The 22994-nt window shown below is 31.2% G+C and overlaps 1 protein-coding gene across 1 annotated transcript; it reads left to right on the top strand.

Annotated features, from left to right (window-relative positions):
• Positions 1-233: 233 nt before the first annotated feature.
• Positions 234-22994, top strand: LOC113522720 (uncharacterized). Its single transcript, XM_026908514.3, has 5 exons — positions 234-573; positions 9385-9551; positions 15415-15520; positions 20439-20622; positions 21301-22994. Exons 2-5 carry the CDS (start codon positions 9395-9397, stop codon positions 21400-21402), a joined length of 549 nt encoding a protein of 182 aa, XP_026764315.1. The 5' UTR covers positions 234-573; positions 9385-9394; the 3' UTR covers positions 21403-22994.

Genomic DNA, 22994 nt, shown 5'->3' with positions numbered 1-22994 from the left:
TACCAAATAGTCTGTGAAAATAATAACAAGTGGAATGTTTCCTCTTATTCTACTTAAATAAGATTAATTAACAAAATTCAACATACTAGAAAAGAAGTATTAACGTGATTAAAATAGCCATTAGCTACAAAGCTGTGATTGTGCATGACTTTGTCCCAGAAAGGGTTGGAGTGGCTTGGAATGACCAAGTAATGAAGCGGAGACTGGATCGGTGGATGGAATGCAACGGCTGCCTCCAAAATGTTTCAGTTTCAGCTGAGACTAAGCTCCGGACCTCAGTGTATCGTCGGGAGAGCTACGGGACGACCGTTCGTTGCAATAAACCCCGATTCGCTCCTATAGCTACGAACGCGTGACAGTAAAAATATAAAACCCATAAATAGATTAGAAAGTTATTCCCGTTATTCAAATCTGTCAATAATGTAATAAATAAATACCCTCGCACTAAGAAGTACATTACAAGTGCATAATACCCGCTGCACTAGTGAGATCAAAATGATACAAAGCATTTATGTTCAAGCTAAGTGAAGCTGCATTTTAAAGAACGCATTAATAATACAAATTTTGTCGCATGTAAGTATCAACTAAAAGTTTATTAAGTTTAAAAATGATTAAAACTTGACTGATATAAAAAAAGTTTCTTAATTGACTTAACGCTTGGAATTTAAAATTTTTATAAAACTATAAAACGTATTATATAAAAATTTCATTATATCAAAGCTAAATTAGAATGTTTTAAAGGTTATTAAAAATTATAAAACATATCTTTTATTTTTTTATTATGTTTAAAAATAAGAGAATTTTTAAAGTGAATAAAATATCTACGTAATAAAGTTATAGTTTCATAATGAATATACCTCTGAACGCGTAAGTATACCTGTATATATTGAAATTACATATAAATAAATATAAACATCTTTTAAAAGACTGATGAAAAAGTAATATATATTTTTTAAGACATTACATATACAGAAAGATAACAGGATTGTTCTTTTTACCTTTTGTTAGTTATATTATATCTAATTTATTTTCCAGTGACTCCAAATATAAGGAAGTATCGATTTAAGTTTTATTTTTGGACATAACGTTGCCAATCACAAATAAATTGAAATTGATGATTTTTAAACGAAAGTGTTCGTTCCCGTGTTGGTTGTAGTTGTCCATTATATATATATATATATATATATACATATATATATATATATATACACATATATATATATATATATATATATATGTGTATATATATTATTAAATCATTGTTTATTCATCAAAGATAACAAAAGAAATTCTGTAGAATTTAATTTCCGTTTTATATTGCTTTCATTCCACTGCAAAAGTAGGGTCATTCACGCAGTTGTAAATTAAAACATTAAAATGTTTTACATAACTCACGACGGAGACCTTAAACGTCTAGAGGTAACGTACAAAGTCATTTATATAACAACCAAGCAAAACTACCCTCCGTTTATTTCTGAAATGAGTTTATCAGATTTTTAAATTGATTATTTTAGTTGAAATAAAATGCATCAGATAAAGTTTATGTAACCGATTTGAATATCTATATGCAATACATAGACTCTCTGTAGGGAGCGGATTGTTAGTCATAGCTACTAATGACCCCATTACATACCTAGTCAGGTCGATCTTCACGTGGTCGCTATTGGAAACTATCGTGATTATTTCCCCTGACCTGACTTGACCTCATAGACCTGACTATTTCTAACCGTGGGGTTACCGTTCAATTTTCATTCTAAAATAAAAATATGAAACAAGAAAATATTCACATCTGGAATTGTTATGTACAAAGTACAATATTTATTTTCTATTGAATAAATAAACTTATATGTAATATATGTATTTTAATCTATTTAATACATATTCATAGTAATGTTCAGAAAATAGCCGTGGTCGTATCGTGTTATGGGATTTTATTTTTTTACTTGTTATTATATAAATTATTTGGGAATAATTATTTTACGATAAAGTATATTCAGATCCGCGTAAAATTAGAAGAATTTCTAATTCCCAATTATCGGGTGCATACAAGAAACCCCGCGAATAACAGCTAACAATATACACTCGCGAGCAACCAAATCGACTCAACCTTTGGCGACGCACATCGTCAATTATAAAAATGATATGTCATTCGAAAGCTGAAGAATTATGCTCTCATTTAACATCAAAACCCTAAAAAAACTTAGGTGCTGATTTAATGACGCATTTTAATTGGGCGTCATGGAAAATTTGCTTCATAAGGTATCCACGCATTGCGCTACCTGCCCCCGCTATAAAACCCGCCCACACCCGATTTACCTTATCAGTCGCTTATCACAAGTTGGCCGGTACACATCTCAGTAAATTGCATTCCTTATTTTCGTGAAACCATGGATACCACACCAGAAGAAGCTGCTCAAGTTGTTACCTTGTTGCAACAAGGGTTAGCTAGCTAGTTGTTAACAAGCCAGCGAGCAGTCGCTGCCCAGCTCCACTTGAGCCAGTCTGCTGTATCCCGAGTATACGAACAGTTCCAAGAGACTGGTGCCTTCAAGCGAAGCCAACGAGCCGCCACCGGTGCACCACAGAGAGAGACGACTGCTTCATTGTCTCAATCTCGCTGCGCAACACCGACAAGCGCGCCTTCAATTTGCTCAAGAACATCTCAATTAGAGCGTTGCGTATTAGCGGTCGGTACTGTTTACTGATAAGTGCAGAATATGTCTGCATGGCAGTGACAGGAGAGGCCGAGTTTACAGGCATCTAGGGGAACGATGTTCCCAATGCTGTTTTACTGAAACAGTGGCGTATGGCGGCGGTTCCTGCATGATGTGGGCTGGTATTTTCTTAGAGGGAAAAACTGAACTTGTTTTCGTGCCTGGGGGCGGCCGAGAAGTCGGGCTAACATCTGATCGGTACATCACCGCATCCTACTCGATCATGTTGTGCCCTACGCAGGGTTTGTCGGCTAATACCTCGTGTCAATGCACGACAATGCCCGCTGTCACACGGCACGAGTTATTTGGCAGTTTCTTGAAGAGGTCTAATTGCGCACGATAGACTGACCTGCACTCAGCCCGGATATGAATCCCATCGAGCATTTATGGGACGAGCTTAAAAGAAGAGTTCCAGTCCCTTCAAGCGTAGACGAGCTACAGGCAGCATTGTTAGAGGAGTGGGACGACATTCCTTAAAAAAATGTCAAAAAATTGATAAGATCAATGAAAAACAGACTGTAATAAGGACTAGACAATACGAAGGACAATACGAAGTATTGATTTAATATTTTTTTTAAAGTTTACCATTTTTTGTTTAATTTCCAAAATACGGGACCTAGGCCCTTTTCCTAAATTCCCATTTTTCCTACTCCTTTGTTCAGACATAATTTACTTAAGAAATAATTGATGGATTTCAATGACAATGATATCAAATTAAAGCTGACATCTTAAGCTTTCGAATGCAATTATTTTTCTATTATTATATTTTTCGAAATGAATCATTTTTATAATTGACATTTGCCGTTTTAGTAAAATCATTGCATATTTGCGCTATCTGAGTCGATTTGGTTACTCGCGAATGTATATATTAATTAAGCCCTTTCTTTTGATACTCAATACCGCATCATTAAAAAAAAAAATCTTTTATAACTTTATATCCTCTAGAGGCCGCTATATTTAATTGAATTTGATGTCACATATCCAATAACCAGATGATGATCAAAACGTTTCCAACGATACCACATGGGTAAGCTCATATCTATGAAATTATTCCCAATTATTGGGTTTATAAGTGATTCAGAACCATTCTTTATGGGGGAGGCCTATGTCCAGCAGTGGACGGAAAAAGTTGAGATGGGTTTATACAAGAAATGCAGTTAACAACAGCTAACAATATATATATATATATATATATATATATATATATATATATATATATATATATATATATATATATATAGCGGACGATCAAAATCCTTTGTCAAATTATAATAACACATTTTTTGTCAAATTATAATGAGTAGTTTAGAAGTTATAAGAGAACAGATGAACATATATTCATACATACTGAACACAATCATAACCCTCCTTTTTGCTTCGCCGTGGTCAGGTAAAAAGACAACAGTATTACTTAAACGATACAAGTATTCGAATTTAATTAAGTTTTAAACTTATACGTCATACTAAACTACGCACCTTAATGTTACAATAAACCTTTTCAAAAATACTATTTGCAATGATGTTTTAGAATTTTAAATCGTTTTTTAATCAATTTATTATCAAAATTGTCAAGCAAATTGATATACTTGTAGTATTTATTTATATACATATCTGCGTTGTTCTTTGTTCCGACACTCTATAAGCATGACGGCAATTCTTAGTAACATACAAAAAATTGCGTGATGTGACCGGAACTCTACTAGTACTAACATGAATTCTTAAACCCTTTTATTTCCGGGAATAAGAAATATCGTAGATGTAGTCCCAGGATATAAAGTCACGGAGTAAGAATACAACGTGCCACTTCTTATCCCTAAGATGTCGTAAGTGCAACTCAGTGAATGCATAATATAACAGCGCAAAAAAGGAAAAGTCTAAATAAATCTTATACCGAGTCACCAGGTCAGCGTATTGGTGGTTTCAACAGGCAAGAATACTTCTCTTATAGTAAACCTATTCAAACTAATATAAAAATAGGAAAGAATTGATTTTTTGTTTGTAAAGGATAAACTCAAAAAATATTTTTTAATCGATTTTAAAAATTCTTTCAAATATAGAAAATTACGAATATACTCATAACATGGGCTGTGTTTTATTTTCCAAATATCAAAGCGAAATATTTCATATACTCTAATTAAAACTTGAAGCTATATCTATATATTTATACTCTCTTTTCCTATTCTATATATAATCAAATATTGATCCTCCTACCAAAAGCTGACTAAAGAAACTAATACCTACAATCATCTTGGCATCAGTTACGCTGTTTGTCATAATCATTTTACCCTTATTGCTGTTTAGGGAGTTTATGAAATCACATTGTATATTGTACTGAGGCTTACTTAGTTTTGGTCAGTATAGTAAAGTTTCCAAAACAACTGTGTAAAATACCATATTATTTATATATGTATTACAAATATATACCTAAGAATAAAATTATGATTAAACGGTATCTATACATGGGAGATATTTAAGAAAAATCAATATAAGAGTTCTTAATAAAACCAATAGATGGCAAAATATTTGTATTTTTTTAAAAACTTTATCTGTCTGTCTATATGTTTGTTCCAGTTTCATGCGAAAACTACTGCACCAAATTGAAAACGATGTTGAATTCTGTATTCCTGAATGTCTTAATAAAAAACTAATGTATGCTTTATCTTAATACAAACATCTAAAAGTAGTCTATATCATTTATTTATCCTACTTCTGAAATCCATGCGTACGAAGTAACAGACAAAAGAGAAATAGGCTAGAATGTAATAAGTATTGTACTGAGTAAGCATTTTAGAATAGTTTTGTCAGTTTCCAGTTCACTAAATACCTTATATATTATTAGCGCCATTAAAAGAAATGAAAGAATATTGATTCAATGCTTAATGTTTGATAAAACTTTCTCCAGTAATGAAACTTATATTTTATAAAAGTTATGGATTATGGCCAGTAATTAACAAGTAGTTACAATAAGGAACACATAAATCAGTGCACAAACTTCATCTTTCTCATACAAATCCCACTTGATCGTTGCCCCCAGCAGAGAGAACAACAGAACTCACTCGATGTCGGTAAAAGTTTCGCCTATAAATAACTACTTATGTATACAACACTACTCCAACCAAGTTTACTTAGAAGCAGTTGTGCTGAAATCACTTTTTCAATATTCTAATGCAAAAGTTTCCAACACAAGTTCCTCCAAAAACGAATATTGGAAACGAGGTCACGCTTTTGTCAATAAAACCTTGTAATCTAATTATTTTATTTATTATGAATCATTTTAGACATTTTTTTGTTTGGTACTAATTTATCATATAGGATTGGACGTAGACTTGGAAAAAATTCTGACTGATATTAATCCTATTAAACTATAGAGTGAATCTGATAGTAGGCTATAGACATATACCATAGATACATTTCGCTAGTAGAGAATTGAATTTGAAAAAAAAATATAATACGGGAAAATTCTCAGATGAATTACTGGAAAAGTATGAAATGTATGAGATTGACTTAAGCTTATACAGGCATAATACACTCCTAATCCATGTGACGCTTAGAATTTCGAATCAAAAGCTTTTAATGTCAATCCCACACATTCTGCACTTTCTCATAAAAGGAATGTTACTTTGTCTAAAGGCCAACATGGAGTAAGTATTTGAGGTCTTACGGTGAATATATAACTTGATTCAGAAGGGAGTGCACCTACCATCTATCTATCAATTGAGTTTGTTGACATTTATTTACCAAAGAGTTAGTCGGAAGTTTTTAACTGGCACAAACTGACACACACATTTTTTATGTAATCCAAACCCCCTAGATAAGTGACAAAAAACTATTGATAAATATATTTTCGAAGCGCTCGCATTAGACAGAACAAAATAACGTGTATTTTGTTCTGTCTTTCTATTTTTATTTCTATCTTGGTCTCATGATACTATTACGTACCTGTCTAGAAATAATTCTTGATCTAATTCAAAATCATCAACAGACTTCCTGTAAGCCAGTATGTGCTCAGCTCCCACAACCAAAACCCAAACAAATTACTTATTAAATTTTAAACAATTATTATATTTGTTAAACGAATTTACACAGAATCACTACAATTCGAAATCAAAAGCACAAACTTATATATAATTAAGCCTTATATATAATAATTAGTTACGACTTATTTATAAAATTATAAGTAAGTCGTAGCTTATCATATTTTAGTGATATTTCTATTTATTCTCTTTAATTACTATATTACCACAGATAATATTACATTAACTTTCTCTTAGTAATACTCGTATAATATATATTAAACCAATTTCCAATAAAATTGTTAGATCACTTGTCACCAAACTTAGATAAATACAGATGGAAAAACTTTTTTAATAAACGTCGTATTCGTTTCTACCTGTACTTAACGGGCTCTGTAACTACACATATCTAGAAATGCCATACAATTTCTGTCATAAATAAGGCTCTAATATATTACTACTGTTTTTTGTCGAGTAATAGAATTTTAACGGTTTATATATTATCTTTTGGTTATGCATAATCTTGAGAAACATTCAATAGAATTTTTTTCCTGTTTATAAACATAATATGAGCAATACTTTCAAAATGTTTTCTATTTTAATAGTAAAATTTTACAGAAATACATTAGGTAAATAACGTCGTCAAAATATTTACATGAACAAAATCTCATCTAATAGCGTCCGACTCATGAGTGAAGAATAACATTTTAAATAAATAGCCTACTCATATATCTATACTCTATCTTAAAAATGCAACATTCTCAAATGATTGATCGCTTTTTACCCACGATACGTCAAAGGTCTTACACAAACACAGTTACGATGAAATCAATACGTGCAGCTTCACTAAAATACATTTAGCTTATCCCTTATCGGTTTATGGAAATATAGTTTTCAGAACGAATATAAGATAAAGTACCACCCCGGAACGATTCCATCCACATGTCATTTAAAGTATACGATCAGACGTTTTACTTCAGCTCAGGAACATAAAGTTACTGAAAACAAAATCAGGTTAAGCTTCGAGTGTACTGACATTCAATATATATTTTCTGATTTACGAGAGCACCTAAGTCTGCTCCTTATATTTGAGTGTTCCATAACCAAAAGGTGAAAACAGAACTTTGGAAATATCTATTAGGAACAGCTAATACGAGTAGATTTAAAAAAAATATGGTTTAAAGTTACTTGGGACTTTCAACCATATTTTTGCTCAAGAACGATAGTGATATAATTTTAAACTTTGTTCCTCAAAATAAGAGATTTCAATCTTAGTAAAATAACATGAAACCAACTTCTTTGAGGCATAAAGTCCTCACAATGTATACTGTAATATCCATGATACTTTTTATATTAACAAGCGAAAATTACAAGTGAATCAACATTATCGTCATTCCAAATTGCACAAAGAAAATATGAAGATCTATAGCCATGCACTACATAGGTGTGTGTGTACATTATCAAGGCTAAAAAAATATACACATGTTCTTATTCAAACACTCATATTGTACTTCACTACTTATAGCAGCTCTCTTCTACTACAGGACTACTTGACTTTAAATAATTTAATAATAACCAGAAGGAGATTTTGTACAAAAATTGTTTGCTTGGGCACCTCTGTCCCATTCGTGTTTCTACCGTGAAGCAGTTGTGTTTGCATGGCTGTGTTTCGGTTTGAAGGGTGGGATATGGCAGTAAATTTACAGAGTACAAAGGAATAACACCTTAGTCCTCTGGAATGGCAACGCATAGGGGGTATCATGGGCGAAACAGTATGTGTGTGTACTGTTATGTCCATGCTCATGTCTATAGGCGACGGTTAACACTTTCCATCAGGTGGGCCGTCAGCTTGTTTAACATTCTAAATTGCATAAAAAAAATTCGTATATACAAAGGTCATCTAAAACTAATACAGGAAAAATGTGAAATCAACAATATTACTTTTTAATTATCATTTTTAGGACTCTTCATAGAGGGCTCGACATCGTTAATGGTACATAAAACTAAAATTCTACCCGTGATATCAAATATATTAGGACAAACATTTTGTGATTAAACTTTCAAAAACCTCAAAAAATTATGAGTCCCCCATACTAATCCAACTTAGGGGGAAATGGATTATTACTATTACGGATTACCAGCACCATTACTAGCAATATACCTTGTCAAGTCGACCTCCTTGTGGTTCTCCCTGTAAACCATCCTCTCAAATTCCAAGTGTATCCATCATGATGGGCTAATTAATCTGCCTTTACATTCTCACCAATCATCTCTCACTGGTGCCCCGCCAGCGTATACTGTTAGCGCAGGCGGAATTACTATTCCATTATCATCCATTAAAAAAATCCAACGTTTGGCCGCGCGATATTATATAACTTATATTTTTTATCTTTTTCTACCAATATTTATTTTATAAAAATGTTCAGTTCCGCTGATGGAAGGATACTAACGATTTCAATTTCATCCTGTATGGCGGTATCTGTGAAGTTTAAAGTTCATAAACTGTAAATAAACTCCCTGAAGATACGAGTCCTTATCTTACATATTCACATTTTTATAGTAACAAATATATCTTATCCCCAAAGTATATTCTAAAAGTTTTTCTAATTTTGGACTGTAAACGAAATATTTAAAAAAAATTAAAAAAATTGTTTTAGTTTGAGCAATATGACAAAATCTACGACAGCCGACCCACTACAATTACTTCAGAGATTCGGTGGCACCACCACACCAACATCTGGGACCACCACCACTGCCAACGGCGTCACCAAACCAAGTGCCAATGGCAACAAGCGGCCGACACCAATTATCATATACCCCACAGGTAAGATGCTGAAATTAAACATTTTATTGCCTCAGGTTTTATATGTGACTATATAATGTAGCATTTCAAATACTAATCAAATTTTTATTACAATATATATATATATATATATATATATATATATATATATATATATATATATATATATATATATATATATATATATATTGTCTACAGACATAACCCCATGGTTTATATCTGTAGACAATATTTATCCCCAGATTGTCGTAAGATGTGACTAAGAAATATAAAGTTATACAGAATGTGACAAAGCACAATATACCACTGCAACAGAAGAAAAGCTCGAAATAGGCTAATTCCTTCTCAAGGGAGAGCCTCGAGCCCAGTAATGGAACGATAATCGGTTATTATGGAAAAATATATTCCATAAAAATACAAATCTATTTTTAATATCAGTGTATATTAAAAACAGATTTGTATTTTAATGGTAAAACAAGTAAAGATGACATAGATAACGAATCTTATCTTAATAAATGAAAGTGGTATTTATGCAATAAATAGGTATATACGTTTTATTGATATATAAATTAGTTAGTCTAATATATTACAAGGGCATACATTTTTGGGTACATGTTGTAAAGTATATGTAAATCAAAACGTGTTGTAAACAATATCAGTCAGAGACGATATTGCGTCAAACAAACGTTAACTATACTAGTAACTATCTCCCATATGTAAAGGTTTTGTAACAGCCTCCGTAGACATTTATTTATAGCTTAGTGTTTGACGATTACGTACGAATCCTTTCAATTAAATATTAGTGAATAAATAAAATGGCATTTATTAGGTTTATTTCTGTATGATATAAGTATATATAGTAGTTAGAACACCATTCTTAATAATACTCGTATAATATGTAGTTACAACATAATTCTTAATAAAGCTATGTAATAAATAATATCTACATCATTTGCTATGCTAAATTTTATGAATAAAATTTAGAACCTGTTTCTATGACTTGACTTATTAGATATGTAGAAATTTGTCTTATTATTTTTTCACTAGATGACACGATAGACGCCATTCTCTTATAACATGTGTTTGATGTCATTATTTGATTTGAAATATTTGAATTGGCAGTTAGGAACAATTAAAAAAAATTGATGTCCCCGTTATACCAGGCGTTCTTTCAAAATTTTCTCTTTTTAAGAATCTTCCTGGACTTCAATATATATTAAAAAAATTGCAGAATTGGTCTAGCAGTTATCGAATTTTGCGCTTAGCAACACATTTAGCGATTCATTTTTATTTATATATAGAAGACTTTATACATTTATATACAAAAGATTTTTAAATTAAAAGCGTTAAAAAAGAAGCATATCAATATTGTATTATTTAAATGAATGAATAATAATATGTGTACGTTCATACTCCCGCTTAACACGTACCTCGCACATAGGATCAGCATAATGACAGCGATTCACGCAGCGACGACTACCAATATAGCTACTAAAGAATCCGCCACAAGGGTTCACATTTTCTTTTTTTTTTTCATTATATTTATAACTATGTAAAAATTTTATTATAAGTATTATCATTGAAATATATTTATATAACATTTAATTTTAACAGACTGTGAATTCTAATAATTGTGTAACAACTTCTATTTTGTAAAATTGCTATTATCAAATATTGTATTTTTACTTTTCTTTATCATTGATGCAATTTTTTTTCTTTTTTCTGGTCGCAAGTTCAATCCACAAACACAAACATATATAATTTTGAATATATTGTTTGTATTGGTCATATCTAGTCTTGGTAATATTTAAAAAAAAGTATTTATATGTAGGTACGTATCATTATTACCTATAATCGTAATACTATATACAAGCTCTGAATTTAAAATATGAGAGGTCAATTAAAAGTCAATGCATAATTTAGTTGAATTACTCTTTAATACACTTTATTTATTGGTAAATGGTAATAAATTATCGTCAAATAACTTACTATATTCTTTATTAGTATATTTGTTATAGTTATTAGCAATCTTTGCACAAAATATTTAGCTTAACAGTAGAATATTTCAAAGTAATGCCTATTTGGTCTCCTATTTTATTAATTTCAATATTTTATTTCCAAGGCGTCTATATGGCTGCAAGCTAAACTTTGACCCTATTAATACATTTTAATTTTAGAACTGTCGAAGTTTATAAATTTGCTTTAAAGTACCTTTGAAAGTATCGATTTGAACTCGCTCAAAGGTTGCACAGCATTCCGAATGTCTAGCTATTTTCATACGTAAATGTACATATAGAATAGAAAACAATGAAATCTTCAGACGATTCTACAGCGTCCAAGTTTTATCGTTTATATGCAGAACTCGTACATAAATGAATATTGACCAGATATTCTAGATCTCTCTTCAAAGTAAGTGTCAATATATTTTTGAGACTTTAAAAAGAGGAAGATTCTCTATTCAACTACATTACTTTATTTTTTGTCCCTATCTATATCACGTGATATATTCGTCAGTACGAACCGATATTGATGACGGTTTTTACCATCAATCTTTATAATAAGTTTATATATAAAGTTAAAAGTGTTTTTTTTAAAGCGAAACAAAATCACAAAAACAATAAATTGTATTATAAAACTTTCGAATACGAACTTATGTTTGTCTTTAATAGAAAACTAAAAAAAGAATTGAAATAAACATTCCAAATATGAAATTCAAAGACATAGATATATTATAGCTATGTTATTATACATTTTACCGAGAAAGTCACGAATAAAATAATTAACAGTAAATGATATATTAAATGCCAGAGGAAGACTGTACAAAAGTTGTTTGCGTAAGATAGTTCTGTACTTGCTTTTTTTTTTTTTTTTTTTATGCAACTTAGAATGACAAACAAGCTGACGGCCCACCTGATGGAAAGTGGTAACCGTCGCCTATAGACATGAGCAGTACCATGGACATAGCAGACTATACTGTTTCACCCATGATACCCCCCATGCGTTGCCATTCCTGAGGACTCTGACTGCTTGCATGCACGGCTGTGTTATGGTGGGTGTCGTGACAGGCGACTAAGAAAGGGCGAGGGGTGGGCAACAGCGTCCCTCTTAAAACATCTCCAAAGCCTAACTGCGGTTGCCAGTCGACCTGCCAAACGTGGCAACTACTGGGAATATCCCCCAAAGCGAAGGCTTATATTTAGCAATGGACAATTGAAGGCCGATATGGTGATGATGAATATAGCAATGAAATTACAGAATATGGAAATATAGTACCGTAGTCCTTAGAATAGTGCATGATGGTGCGAGCATGTTAAAGAAATATTGTACGAAATATCCCGTGTCACGTTTTTCATTTACGCTAATCTTCGAAACTATTCAACCGATTTTTATATTACCTATTATAATTTTGTAAATGTTTAATTAATGGACAGTTTTCGTCCGGATAAAAAGAATTACCAGTAGGTGATCGTAGAGGGCAAAAACAAAATTTGCCATTTTTTTATAACTATAGATTACAATATAAAATCTTTTATATACACGCGTCGGTACGTTTTATGATTCGCCTGGAAGGCTACCACCATAATTTGTATTTGTATATTAGTACGTGATTTGAATATATTTCGGTTTGAAGTGATAAAGACAGTATTATTCTGACACAAATACGACAAGAGCCATAACAGCTTGTCATAAGAACTGACTCAAGGAATAACGTACAATACCGTCCGAACCACAGCAAGAAAAGAAATACTTAAAATAAAATATCAAGTAAGAAGACAAGTCCCCTCACCAGAGCGGTAACAGTAAGCTAATGTCCGTGTCATTTGAGGAGAGAAGCGTTCCCAACAGTGAAACGTTATTTATTTATTTATACTTTAATGCACCAGTTTCAAAATAAGGAGCACAGTAAATAATTAAGGGCGGAGTGAACAAAAGGTGATGTTAATGAGTCGATAAGAAAGTAATAAATTATTTTAAACTTTCAAATAAAATATATATTGCAACAGCAACAGGTGAACCAGTAGATAATTCTATAACTACATATTAACCAAATCCTACACTTAATTTTATTTTCATTCACATCCGCTTAACTGATTTAATTAATGGAACGTTTCACACAGTGTGAGTGGAATACAATACAAAATTATGCGCAGCCAAAATGTAACGATTATAGAGCGATCAATGAATGGCGGTGACTGTAGCCTTGCCATATTTATCTTCAGATTTTTTGGACTTATGACGTAACGTGGCGAGATGTCAAGGCTTTATTAAGGATTCATTTAAATTGTATCCTACCCTATATATACTCCGCCTTAAATATACTCCGCCTGATGGGAAATTTTTAGCATAGCCTATGGACGCTTGCACGTGCATTATTTATTTTAAATATAATTTGTATTAAATCAATATCTATAATTATATAGTGATTGGATACCACATCTTTAACTCTAAATACTTTTTTGAAATTGCACCTTCGTAAATCTTTTTTTTTTTTTATTTATTTTCATTTAAACCGTACGTTGATACATGGACAAGCATATCAGTCAAACATGTTTCACCTACTCATTATTATCGTACTCATACTTCTTGTACGAGTTTGTGTAAGTTTGTAATGAGGTTTGGATGTTAGTTATACAATAGTATTTAAACGACTCAATAACTAATATTCCTAAATTGACACATAAAAAGTGTCTTTTTATCCTAATTTGCGAGTACGTGACCAAATCTGCTACTCAACTTATATATTTGGCTATTTGTAGGCAACATTTGTAGATATTTGTTACTCATTCACTTTCAAACACTTGAACAGATTTAATTAAAGGTACATGGATAGACTATAGTCCTAACTTAACATATAGGATACTTTTTCAGCTATAAATATAAAAAAAAATTTTTTGATTACAGATTATATTTCATGGATTATTAACTTGGAAGTTTTCCAATATCATTAATTTGAAATATTATAATATTTTTGTGAGTAACATCTACAAGCTCTTTAATAAATTTATCGTAGCAAGGCACGATATCATACAGTTTTACCGTTATGATATAGGTAATAAGAAAGCAAAATGTATAACAATTATTCAGAGATATTTTTAAATTTCCGTACATGTCCCTTAAAAGTGAAAGCATCTCCAACATTTTAGTCTCTAATTATATTATGACAATAAAATCGTAGGATATCGTGCTACACTACGGTAAATTATAAAACTGTCCAGTAACATGTACCTATAGAGGTTCCAAAGGCTAATTAATACTAATTACTAGTGAACGTCGTTTGCGTGCATTTAATTCTAACCCAACGTGTTCCAGAAAGGGATTTTATTTTTAGTCTATCTGGGTCAACATTTCGCTTAAAGATTATTTTTACAAAAACTATTCCTAATAATTAGCACTTAAGAAAAATACATGTCATAAATATAATTACGTATAATGTAAAGTAAAAAGATTCAAAGTTCGAAGGATCACTATAAGAGAATGTTTTTGAAACTATAGAATTGTAATTAAATTATATTCCACAAAAAAACTGATTTAAATTATGGTAAAACCAGTTATTTTGATTTAAAAACTAAACTGCTGAATCGATTTTGAGAAAATTTCTATACTACTAATCTGTAAGTTCTTATTCTTTCTTAGTTATTCTTTCCAACAAAAAAAGAAATTTCGAAATCGGTTTACAACTAACGGAATTATGATTACCTCATATTTCCAAAACAAAAAAAATACCACCGTATTGAAAACTGTTTAAAAATCTTTTATACAATATTTATATTATAATTTTTAAGTATTAATTAATTTATGAATTAAACCTGTTTAAAATTACAATAATCTATATAATTTTCTTAAGTCAAGTAATAATATATTAATATATGTATATTTATTTCAGTTACCCCAGAGTCGATAGTGGTACCAATAGTATCTTGCATATTCGGGTTCCCACTCCTGGCCTTGACCGTGATATGCTGCCTCAGACGACGTGCGAAATTAGCCAGGTAATCCGGGCTGATCACCGAGACAGAATTTTCATATCATGCTTAATTAAAAATTTTAATAATTACATCCTAAAAATGTTTAATGCTCATTATTGTATGTCACGTATTTAATTTCTTATGCAAATGGATGGATGTTAAATTATTTGAATTCTGTATCTATATTTCTGTTCCTATAAAAGCTTGTTGTGATTTAATCAAGATTAACGCACACGTGACGCCCCTGTTGCAAGCGTCTATATATAGGCTACAGTGACCGTTTACCATCACACGGGCTGTATACTTGTTTGCCATCTTTGTGGCATAAAAAAGGGATTATTTATATATTTATTTTAATTGGTAGAAATCGATTCAACCCGATCGGCTTACACATTATAGTGAAAATGATTGATTCGATTTCCAGTGCCCTTGAATACCGCGTTGTGGAACATGTCTTTCGCAACACTCATCGGCTATATTTGTAAAATATTTCGCAAAACAAGAAATCATTCGTTGTTTGTTTCCATCTGTTATATTTTTAACAGGTTTATATTTAAATTTATATAGGACTATATGTTTTCTTCGTATCTTTTGATATAACGACTGATTCCTGCAGTTACACAGCTAAGGTTAAAATAGTGAACTTAGATATTAAACTCTTGTCACTTATAACTGTAACTTCTAACAGTACAAATCTAAATTTTTCATAAGGTTTTGCTAGAATAAATATAACCCAATCAATTACTGGGTGTTAGCTTCGTGTTTCCTTCCAAACATCATTTGAAGTTTGATAATTTCTTGCTCATACTGTTAACTAATATACCTAGCTGTTTTTACATGCTACGCAATTATTTTTTTAGTACATGTTTTAGGTATTAAAAGGTTGTGTATTTATCAAATAAAGTTTCATCCTAGTAGAAAGATACCCAATTGTCAGAACGACGTTGTTTTACTAACGTAATGATTAAACTGCAAGAAAACGGGTTACTCGAAAACGCTGAATTGTACCTCGTTAAATCGAATTCTCGGCCCAAAAAGTTCCTTATCTTGTGAGTTTTGTCTCAATACGATAACATTAGAGCGGTTTTCGTGAACCCATTTACACGGCCTAACCTATATACAAGAATAGCTCTAACTGTATTGTAGGATATGTGTAGGTACAACAGAATCACGTCGGCCCGGTCGGTCTGTCAACTTGAGTTCCCGTTTTCCACGCAAATTAAATGTTACAGCACATACCTACTTGAAACGATTCCCTTCGGGATTTAGCAAGTATTTATTTTGATTTCGTGTAAATTCGCTTTTTAGTAGTCCTAGCCTAGACGATAATTTTAAAAATAGCCTAGTCTAGACATCCAGAATAGAGACGGAGCAAAAAATATACCGAGACCATTTTATTTTAAATAAGGTGCCAACAAAAAGGTTCTTATTCATATTACCACGATATTTATATTTTATTTATATGTATATTATACTTACACTTGGAATATGTACATATAAATAAATATGTATATGCCATCTAAGCGAAGAACATAGTGTGATTTTGATATAATTTTATTATATACGTTGTTCGAGGTCCTTCAAAGATGCGTGCATACATATTCGTACTTGGCGTGAACAGAATCCAATATTGAGTTCACGACAGTTGAGCGTCCGTCATACAAATTAAGTCCACGCTATAATAATGGACATCTAAAAATACTTATTGTGCCAAAATAAGGTTTGATGTCAGTGGTCGTTTTCGGAAATTTATTACTTTATTACTAAGTTTAATTCTTCGACGACTAGCTGTGAAAAATCCATAAAAATGTTAAAGTAGTAATTTAGGTCGAAGGGACAAACTTACTACTTTGCATTTTTCATATTATTATTATTATTTATTGTACACAAAAAATTACAAACATATAAAGATATATTAAATAAAGATGTACAACAGGCGAGCTTAACTCTGTAGGAGTTCTCTTCCAGCAAACTCTAAGTAATCATAATTGGCTTTATTGCAGAAATAATGTTAAAATTTGAAAACCATATAATAATAATCATTGTGTGATTAAAAAAAATAACGCGGACGGTATGTTCAAACTCCAATGAAGAGTATAAAATATAATATACATTTTATATCTCAAATAACAAAATTACCATTTGGTCGGCACAGTAAGGATCTTAATAATTGTAATCCGTTGAAACTTAATTAAAATTTCTCCTTTGGGAGTCGTGTTCTAATTTTTTTATAACTATTGAACTAACTAAAAAATTTTAAAATTTATACAGTTCGTTCTAAAATATTCCAAGTATAAAGATAATGAATAAATAAATAATTCAAATAATAAACACACATGCATATTTGCTTGTAATTACTATATTTTTAAGCATTTAGTATTTTAGTAATGCTACTTACAATATGATTAATTAAACGAAAATACATTTCATTGTAGATATCTCCCTGTACAATTACTTTAAGTATGATACCATAACACATTACTGTATAAAATTTCCCATATAAATTCCGAATAAAATACACTCTCATGTGGAAATACACAAATACACATTTTTATATACATACTCGTATATGTATAAAGTTTTTTGTCTAGTTTGTAAAGTAGGATAAATGTGTAAGTGTGTAAATAAGCATTGCCTATTGCAACTTGCGCACATGCTAATAATACATAATCAGGTCAACAGTCTGAGACTAGGTTCTAGGTCGCACTGAGGCTCGTATATGTGCATGGGCACTGACTACTAATGCCATCGTTTCATGTAATCACATGTACATTATTCATATAAATACTTTAGACTACATGTATATATAATTACATATATAAATCACGACGCTATTGCTAATTTAAATTTTAAATAAATATCATCATCGCTAAATCGCGACTAGCCCCGGTGTAATTTATTACAACAGTATTCAATTTATCTACTTATAAAGTTTAATTGCGATGTAATTGTATCTACATATAAAGCTTCCATAAAAATATCAAATTACAGTAAAATCTGTGTCAAAAAACCATTACGTAGTTTGGAAAAAGTAAACGAAGTTACAGAAAAACGCATAGAGCGATTTTTTTTAAATTTGTATATCTATTGAAAAAAATTACAAAAAAAAATATTACTGACTGGTTTATCCAAATCAGTCCAAAAGTCTAGAAACTAGAAATATTGAATAAATTTATAGATATTGGACTATCAGTATCCACAAAGTAAGGTCTTAGAAAATACTCATGGGAGGTACCGAAATTTGCTTATCATGCATTATACAGTCAAGCGAATTGAAATAGTCGTTGCATACAAATATTCCAAGTACTGGAATAGAATAATTACGTACCCTTGATATTATTAACATACCTAAATGACATTTTTTATGCCATTTAAAATGGCAAACAATCTGACTACCCACCTAATGGAAAATGCCAAACGTCACCTATATCACCGTCACATGAACAGTGCCATGAATATAACAGACTATATTCCTTAGTGTTATAATTGTAATTTAAATATTGCTATTGAACCGGGGATACACATGCATAACCAACTATATATTATATATACTATATAATCCGGGCCCTTACATTGTTTTTATTTGGAAAAGGAAAAGAAGGGCAATAAGTTTCATATGAAAAGTATTGGCGAGTAGCGCCCGTTTGGAATTTACTACACAAAATTAAGAAATTCCAGACGATGTTACGGATGTCATATCTAACATGTTCTCGAATTTCTGGATGGTAATGTGAAGATAAAGAAAATGGTCTTCCAGCTCTAATTTAAAACTAGGTCTATTTTTATAATTATGGTTTACAGTACAAATACATAACTGATTAAATTTGCTGATATTTTTTATAATATACCCATGAACAACAGCTCTAAAGATTTAAATTAAATACAGTCATTTGCAAGTTTCATAGTTACCCACATAAAAATATAAATTGTTTTATACTATTTTTACATTTCAAAGAATTAATACATTTTATGAACGAAACTTTATCGTCGACATTATTAAGATAAATTATAACATTAAAATATATAAATAACTAAAATAACATTGAATATGTCGTACAGCGCCATCTAATCCCAATCTAAGCATGTCTACAAAGCATGTACTTGTATTAACTATATTATTATATATAATATTAAAAATTAATACATATTATGCATGGAATTTAATATACAGATATTTAATATTATAAGAGTTTGTAAATATGAATAAATTAATAAAAACCGATTTGAAAATATGAAAAACTCTCAGGTCAAGGGGATTTCTAAGGTCAATTTTTATCCGCTTGCTCGTTGAAATTTACAAAGCCCTTTCTGAGAAAGCTGTAGGTATGTGTTTTATTTTAATAGTGCAGAAAAAAATAGCCAAAGGAATAGTTATTTAGTTTTTTTTTTTTTTTTTGTTTTTTATTAATCACTAGCCTTTTGCTTGTTATTTCATAGGTGTTGATTTCAGAAATAGTAAAATCAATAATATAGACCGTCTCTAAATGGCATATCTTGATAACCAGTTTTTAAGTTAGATCTTCAGGAACACAACTGTGAAAACCGCATCTAATTTGGTGTAATAGTTCTTGCGTGATATCGGAACTAACATACAGACAAAGGGACGATATTTTCAAAAAATAATTATTCTAGCATTTATTGTTCTTATTTATTCTTAGAACTTTCTATTAAGAACTAACTTCTTATTAAGAAGAAATTAAGACTTTATTATTTAGAAAATTTATATGAGTGGTCTCCCTTATACCAATTTTTCTTAAATATCATCTCCCATATACAGACATCATCTAGTTACAATTTTATTATATTAGTAAGATTTTGATTAATTTTTTCGATTCAAAAATCATATATTTTTTATAGAGTACAATTGTAACTATAATAATAAGTTGTAAGTTATAACAATATGTAAAATTTTAATAACTTATACATATAATCATGTGTTCAGGGAACGTGCCAGACGCCGTAACTGCGAGTTGGACCGCGGTGAGCTGTCCGTCGTACGTGTGTCCCCCGTCAAAGCCAAGCCTCGGCCGGTCAGCCTGGTGCGTTCGCCCCGGCCGCCGCCCACCCTCGAACTCGACACTGTACTCGAAGAGAGATCTGACCCGGAGCAGACCACACTCTCACAAGTATCTACTAATTGGATGAAGTTTAGCTCTTAAACATAATTTATAATACCGAATCCCTTTAACTTACAAACCCACTTAATACACCAGAAACTTAGACCTGCGCGTTGAGCCGTAGCAGGGCATGCTTACAATCTGTAATCTAATTTAATCCAAGTGCAAATTACTTATCAGATCGAACAGTTACGTTTTATTAACGTTTTACATCTCTATACTTTTCTAACAACCTACTAAATTAAGATTTTACACACGTAGATAAACAAATAACAAAATAACTGCGAAAAAGATCTAATTTACCGAATTTTTACTATTCTTTTTCCTCTGTTCTATTTATAGCCGAGATATCTAAATAATTTCCATTTCGACGTGTTGTACAACAGCTGCTTCCAAATCAGCCAAACGATCTACCTCTTTCTGCTTTCGATAGATACCCTGTCCGATTCCAATTGTTTTCGTCGTAAAATAAAATTGAAACCCAACCCAATCGCATTCAATCGAAGTCGACAAAATTATAACGTAGACTAGATAACATAATTTAAATAGTAATAAACTGTAAACTTAAAGTTTTACAGACGCTTCATAAATTACAATTTTCAAATGTAAATGAATGCTTACATGATCACTGATCACCAGGATGTCGCTGTTATGTTTCGTTAAATATAAAATTTCGCTTGTTCACAGGTAGAAATAACCCCTGATCGTGAAGTGGGCGCCATATTGTTCAGCGCAGTGGGCGCTGTGGGCACCGCTGCTGCGGCCGCTGTATGCGCGAGGGACAGCTAGCGGCGCGGCTCAGCGCAGCTCGGGGCCCGCTCGCCGCTCTGGGCCGCGCTCACTAGCCAACCCCTCGATGAAGATGAAACCGACGACGCCGTTGGCGACGACAGCTAACAAGAACTCGACGAGCGTTCCGTCGCTGATATTGGTGAACGCATGAAACTCTTTTTAGACATTCCCTTAAGGTTCTAAATGCGCCATTTTTAATTTGCCAGAGACATAATAAAACTGGTACGGTGTTTTGTGGTTCAAAGTGTTAGACATTTTGTGCATATGTAATAATTATTTGTTCGCGATAAAAAACACGCAGAAAAAGAGTGGATAAGAATTTATTTATTTATCGATAATTGAATTTGATTTCAGTCTTTAAAAATCTGTTTTACGTTTGAACGTGTACAATATTCCAATTACGCCAGAAGGTAACTTGCATAAAGCGTGTTTCCGATATAATGTTATTAAATTGTATGTAACCCAGTTATGTACTGAGTTACTCCCGTGCAAAAGCAATTTAGGTAAACTCCACAGTACAAAATGATCAGATGGAAATTTTGTTGATATTATATATATATAATACATATGTACATATCTACTTAGTTAACAAAGCTTTAACTTATTAATTTGATGTACGTAGGTGAGTTCCGGGACACAAAACAATGGAACATAGTTATAGGATTACAATACACGAATATAAAAATAGTGCACATTTCATTAAAATAAATTAATTACGACCCAGTCACACAGCCGTCATTGAGGATTTGATATTAATAATAAGTGGTGAAGTGGTTGATGTTCATTCCATAATAAATTATTTTGAGAAATTAGTAACTTTACCTATGTTTAAAAAAGTTTGAATTAGTATTATTTTTGCATTTGCAGTAACCCGCAAATATAAAAACGATTGTATATTAATAAAACCTTACAAAGATAGAAAAAATAAAGGAATTTTAAGGTATCATCATTTTAGGTACCATCGAATTGAAACTCGTATTTAATTTTATTAATAAGAGATAGCCACTTAATAAGGATATAGGTATTAGCCAACGACCAACAGATCACTTAGGACATCCTATATAAATTAAGGTAAATAAAGCTGCCAATGTAGGTACCATTCTTACTGTTAAGAGAATATTTTATTCATACAGTGTATTATTAAAATCGTAATCTTTTTCAAGCCAGGAAAATTACATTTTTGTAGTATATATGTATATCATATTTAGCAATCGTTTTCATAATTAATTTGTATAGATTTACTATAGATATCATGTCGATATTTTTTATTTTATTTAGAAGTTTAATTAAAAACTAAGCTACTTCAGTATTCGATCCTGATTATCTGTTCATTCTATTTATTGTGAATGACATGATTATCTGAGTAATTCCTAATAGAGTTATTGTCAAACGAATCCTGTCATGTCAAACAAACAAGACATCGTGCTATTAACGTATCGGATCCTGGCATGAAAATTTGCATTCTTATAAATATGTTCGACAGTATACCTGCTTTTCTACATCCATTAAAAACACTACAATAAATTACAAAATCATAAATATATGAGTGTTTTATTCTAAACTGTGTTCTCATTAAAATAACCATAACG

This window comes from Galleria mellonella, unplaced genomic scaffold (assembly GCF_026898425.1).
Source record: "Galleria mellonella isolate WM207_F2 unplaced genomic scaffold, CSIRO_AGI_GalMel_v1 utg38, whole genome shotgun sequence".
In the NCBI taxonomy this organism is placed as follows: domain Eukaryota; kingdom Metazoa; phylum Arthropoda; class Insecta; order Lepidoptera; family Pyralidae; genus Galleria; species Galleria mellonella.
This window is presented reverse-complemented; position numbering and strand designations above follow the sequence as displayed.

What these genes read in the sequence shown, in the direction of transcription:
- LOC113522720 (XM_026908514.3), top strand. Translation starts at nt 9,395, where the DNA reads ATGACAAAATCTACGACAGCCGACCCACTACAATTACTTCAGAGATTC. An exon ending in CGACGTGCGAAATTAGCCAG is followed by an intron (nt 15,521 to 20,438) that starts GTAATCCGGGCT and finishes TCATGTGTTCAG; the next exon opens with GGAACGTGCCAGACGCCGTA. An exon ending in AGCAGACCACACTCTCACAA is followed by an intron (nt 20,623 to 21,300) that starts GTATCTACTAAT and finishes GCTTGTTCACAG; the next exon opens with GTAGAAATAACCCCTGATCG.